At 39.4% G+C, this 4,726-nt stretch overlaps 1 protein-coding gene across 1 annotated transcript; it reads right to left on the bottom strand.

The window, feature by feature from the left end:
* Window positions 1-3,155: 3,155 nt before the first annotated feature.
* On the bottom strand, window positions 3,156-3,650 carry LOC145130343 (uncharacterized). The gene has a single exon (XM_079065159.1). It carries the CDS (start codon window positions 3,648-3,650, stop codon window positions 3,156-3,158), a length of 495 nt encoding a protein of 164 aa, XP_078921285.1.
* Between the last annotated feature and the right edge of the window lie 1,076 nt (window positions 3,651-4,726).

Raw genomic sequence — 4,726 nt, 5'->3', positions numbered from 1 at the left:
CTAGTGGTTATTTTAATTGATTAAAGGTAGTTGGATACCTTGCAGCGAAGCTAGTCGAGAGAAATATAATTTTCATTTACCCCTTGGTTTATCGACTGATTAAACTAGTTTTGGTTTTACCATCTCAACGGCTTTTGAAAAATCATTTTCAGCAATAAACATTGAGAAGACTCGATTGCGCAACAAAAGTGGAGACCATTGGTTAAATGATTGGTTGGTTACATACATCGAGAAATAGATTTTTCAAACTATTCCAAATGCTAGTATTTTGAAAAGATTTCAAACTATGAGATCTCGTCGTTGCCAATTACCGAGTACATGACAAGTTATTCTTTATTGTAATTTGGTAAGTTTTCCCGTAAAACCCTTCTCATTCTTTGATAAAATATATATACAGAAAATACAATAAAGGGGTCCCACATAATGGGCCAGAATAAGATACACAACTATACACAATAAAGATAAATAATGACTAATAAATCGAGACCCACTAACAACCCCCCACAGTGAGAACGGGAGGGGAGCGAACGTTTAAGCTGGAGCGAAAGTCTAAAAACAGAGAAGACGGTAGACTCTTAGTGAAGATGTCTGCATATTGAGAAGTAGATGGAACATGAAGAATCTGAACTTGACCCAAAGCAACCTTTTCGCGAACAAAATGTATATCAATTTCAATGTGCTTGGTGCGTTGATGTTGGACCGGATTTGAAGCTAGATAAACAGCACTTATATTGTCACAATAAACCATAGTCGCCTTTGTAGGTGAGTGATGAAGTTCACGTAAAAAATTGCGAAGCCAATAGGATTCAACAACAACATTAGCAACACCTCAATATTCTGCTTCGGCACTAGATCGAGAAGTGGTGCCTTGTCGTTTCGAGGATCACGACAATAAATTAACACCAAGGAAAAGGCAATAGCCCGATGTAGATCGCCTGGTAGTGGGACAGCCTGCCTAATCCGTATCAGAGTAGGAAATGAGATCGGAGTCAGATTGGGAGTAGATTTGAAGACCATATTCTGTTGTGCCTAAAACATATCGTAAAACCCTATTTAGAGCAGCAAGATGAGGTTCTCGGGGGTCATGCATAAATTAGCATAGTTGTTGAACCGCATATGTGAGATCCGGGCGAGTGAAGGTGTGATATTGAAGAGCACCGACAAGGATGCGATAAGCTGTAGGATCTTGGACTTTAGGGCCAGACCCATCAAGTTTGGATGAAAGATCAGCTGGGGTGGTGACCGGTTTGCAGTGTAACATGTCAGCACGTTCTAAAATTTCTGAAGCATACTTTTGCTGAGATAAAAAGATGCCTCGTGAGTCACGAGAGGCAGAGATATCGAGGAAGTAATGAAGATCACCTAAGTTGGACATAACAAACTCGGAACTCAATGTGTTAATTATTTGAGAAAGCATCTCAGTTGAAGACCCTATTAAAAAATATCGTCTACATAGAGAAGTAGATAAGCAGTGTGAGATCCATGGTAATAAATAAACAAAGACGAGTCACACTGGCTCTGGCTGTGAACAAAACCCATTCGGGAAATAAACATGGCAAATCTATGAAACCATGCTCGTGGAGCTTGCTTGAGTCCATAGAGAGACCGTTGTAGAAGGCAAACATGATTGAGTTTTAATGGGTCTCAAAAACCAGGAGGTTGATGCATGTACACTGTTTCTTGAAGATTACCATGTAAGAAGGCATTCTTGACATCTAACTGTTGAATAGGCCAGTTATTTGTAATAACAAGACTAAGAACAGTATGTATGGTGGCAAGTTTGACCACTGGACTGAAGGTTTCATCACAGTCTATGCCAGGTCTCTGACTACGGCCATTACGAACAAGTCGGGCTTTGTAACGTGCAAGAGTTCCATCAGCATTTATTTCTTTTTGAATAACCAAATACAATTGATAATATTAGCCTCCGTAGGCCGTGGAACAAGAACCCATGTTTTATTAGTGACAAGAGCATTATATGCATATTGCATAGCATGAAGCCAGTGATGGTCCTTAAAAGCTTGAGAATAGGTACGAGGGAGAGGAGACTCAGACTCAACATGGAGGTTTAGTTTTTGAATGGGCTTGGTGATGCCAAAGAGAAGGAGTGATGGTGTGGAAGACTTGCGGAGAGGTGGTAGTGAAAGGATATAGGTCACCTGTGCTGTCACATCGAAGAAGCGTTTGTTTGGTGCGATAATCCTTCACATAAAAACCAAAGGCGTCAAATTCGATACTACATTTATCGTCACGAGTGAAACGACGAACATAAATCAAAATTTTAATGATGGAAGGAGTAATAAGGATGTTATTAAGAGTAAGAGTACGAAAAGGATTAGATTGATAAATGGATGAATGACCGACTTTATGGATGGGGATTTCAGAACCATCACCAACTAACACGCATGAAGATGAAAAAATATTATTATCACTAATAGTTTTGAGTATACCTTCGTTAGAGTAAAGGTGCGTGGTGGCTCCCGAGTCCATGTACCATCCATTGTCGTTAGGGTCGTTGAGGTTCATAGTGTTGAACATTTGTGGCAATGCAGTCGCTTGATCAGGTGCATTATTTTGGAACCAATTCCAAGGAGGTTGGATCGGTTGCTGAGAAGCTGAAAACGCAGCCTGAGGCGCTGTTGGTTGACTAGGCCGGAACTGCATCTGGGTCGAGGGAGCAGGAAATTGAGCCGATATCTGATGTGGGAGCGGAAGCAAGCCGACAGAACTGTTGGTTGGAGGTGGAGGCCCAGTTCGCTGCTGAGATGTTGCTGGTAAGGGATACCAGCCAAAACCCCAACCATGTGGAGCATGCGGCTGATTTACGGGAGTGAAGGAGTGACCACGACCACCACCATAGTTGTTTCTTCCGCCACGTCAGTTTCGGCCACCATTACGACCACCTTGAAAGTTGTGGTTGCCACGAAAATTACGAGTATTGTGGTTATTATTTGCATGCTCAACATTAAGAATTGTAGGAGATGAAGAGTTATCTGGATGAGTGCTTGTAACAGACCTGTTTTGAATTTGATTCATAGTTTGTTCTTCGAGCGCCAGGATGGATCGGGTTTCCAGCAAAGTAGGAAACGGGGAGTGATGACAGAGAATGCTAGCAATATGATCAAAGCGAGGATTGAGACCATTAATAGCATAGTTTACCAGTCTTTTTCAGGGACAACAACTTCAATATTCTCCAGCAGATCAGCAAGATTCTTTATCCGGGTACAGTAAGCATTGATCGTGGAATCACCTTGCGTGATATTACGTAGTTCTTGATCAAGTTGCATTGCTCTTGCATCTTTGTTGTCACGAAAAATATTTTCCAAAGAGTCCCATAAGTCAAACGCACTCTGCTTCTTCTTGTGAACAGATCGAGTCAAGCTTTGAGTGATTGTACCATAGATCCACATTTTAACAAGAGCATCAACACGATCCCACTCTTTCTTGTCAGCAGCGATAATCTTATCATCTGGAGGACTTAGATGTTCGGCTACACCAAAAGCAATGCAGTGAGTTTCAAACACGTCGCGCCAACCATCATAATTCATACGTTCAATATCAAGAGTGAACGGAATGTATGCTTTATTGTTGGTAATTCCATAGGGTTTATCAGAAGCGTGAGGAGTCGATGATGAAGAAGACGACACCATTGTATAGCCGTGAAGAAAGGGAGAACAGAATGAGAAGAGGAGCTGTCGACAACAGGAAGAAGATGTCGACGGCTAGGTTTGAGATCGACAGAAAAAAGGAGAGGAAATCGACTGCTCTCATACCATGTAATTTGGTAAGTTTTCCCATAAAACCCTTCTCATTCATTGATAAAATATATGTACAGAAAATACAATAAAGGGGCCTCACATAATGGGCCAGAATAAGATACACAGCTATACACAATAAAGATAAATAATGACTAATAAATCGAGACCCGCCAAAGGGATTCTAGCACAGCGGTATCCGGTGTTGCCCTCCCTCCTTGAGGTTGAGGTTCAAGTCCCGTCTTGGACATATGTGGATTTAAGGTGTAATTTAAGAGTAAGTTAGATTTTCGGTTTCGAAAAAAAAAAAGATGGATATTTTTTAATGGAACTACTTTCTTTATTTCATTTCCTAGTTTACCTTTCTTTTGATCGCTAGAAAAAGACAAGTGCTTGTCGATTATTGAATTATAATATTAAAGAAATGACTATGTTTTGTTTACTATAATAACTATGGTTTATTTGTTGCTGGATAATTCTTGTTTGCAAGATAATTTTATTTGCCTTATTTTAATCAATATGTTGCAACCACAGAAATTCCATCAGTTATCAAATTACCATTTCTTTGTTCATACATCGTTGAATAGTTTCCAGTTGATTTTTTTTGCCTCTATTTAAAAAAATCTTGGATTAGCCTCTAATCCTATATAAAAAGTTAGACTTCTTCTACTTAATTTTCTAAAATAAAGGAATATTTAAACCTTGAGATGGATGAATCATCCATTCCATTTCCTTTCAAAACTTCTACATCTTTTTTTTCTTTTCATCGTTTATGTTAAGATGAGTTTTTCTTTCCCACACAAATTTTGAAGTTCTTGAGATATGTGATCCCTCCTTATTCCCTAACATGTATATTTTCTAAATTTAAAGTTATGAATTTAGATTTTTGTGTCATCTAATATCCTTCTTTTCAAACAAGAAGGAATAATCCACCACTCCCCGTATTGTTTTAGTGTGCTACTATACGTATC

This window comes from Lactuca virosa, chromosome 8 (assembly GCF_052849685.1).
Source record: "Lactuca virosa cultivar CGN04683 chromosome 8, Lactuca_virosa_CGN04683_v6, whole genome shotgun sequence".
NCBI classification, from domain to species: Eukaryota; Viridiplantae; Streptophyta; class Magnoliopsida; order Asterales; family Asteraceae; genus Lactuca; species Lactuca virosa.
Note: the sequence above shows the minus strand (reverse complement) of the source record. Positions and strands in the feature narration are given on the sequence as shown.

Excerpts from the sequence above, each read along its gene's own strand:
- LOC145130343 (XM_079065159.1), bottom strand. The coding sequence starts at position 3,650 with ATGGTGTCGTCTTCTTCATCATCGACTCCTCACGCTTCTGATAAACCC.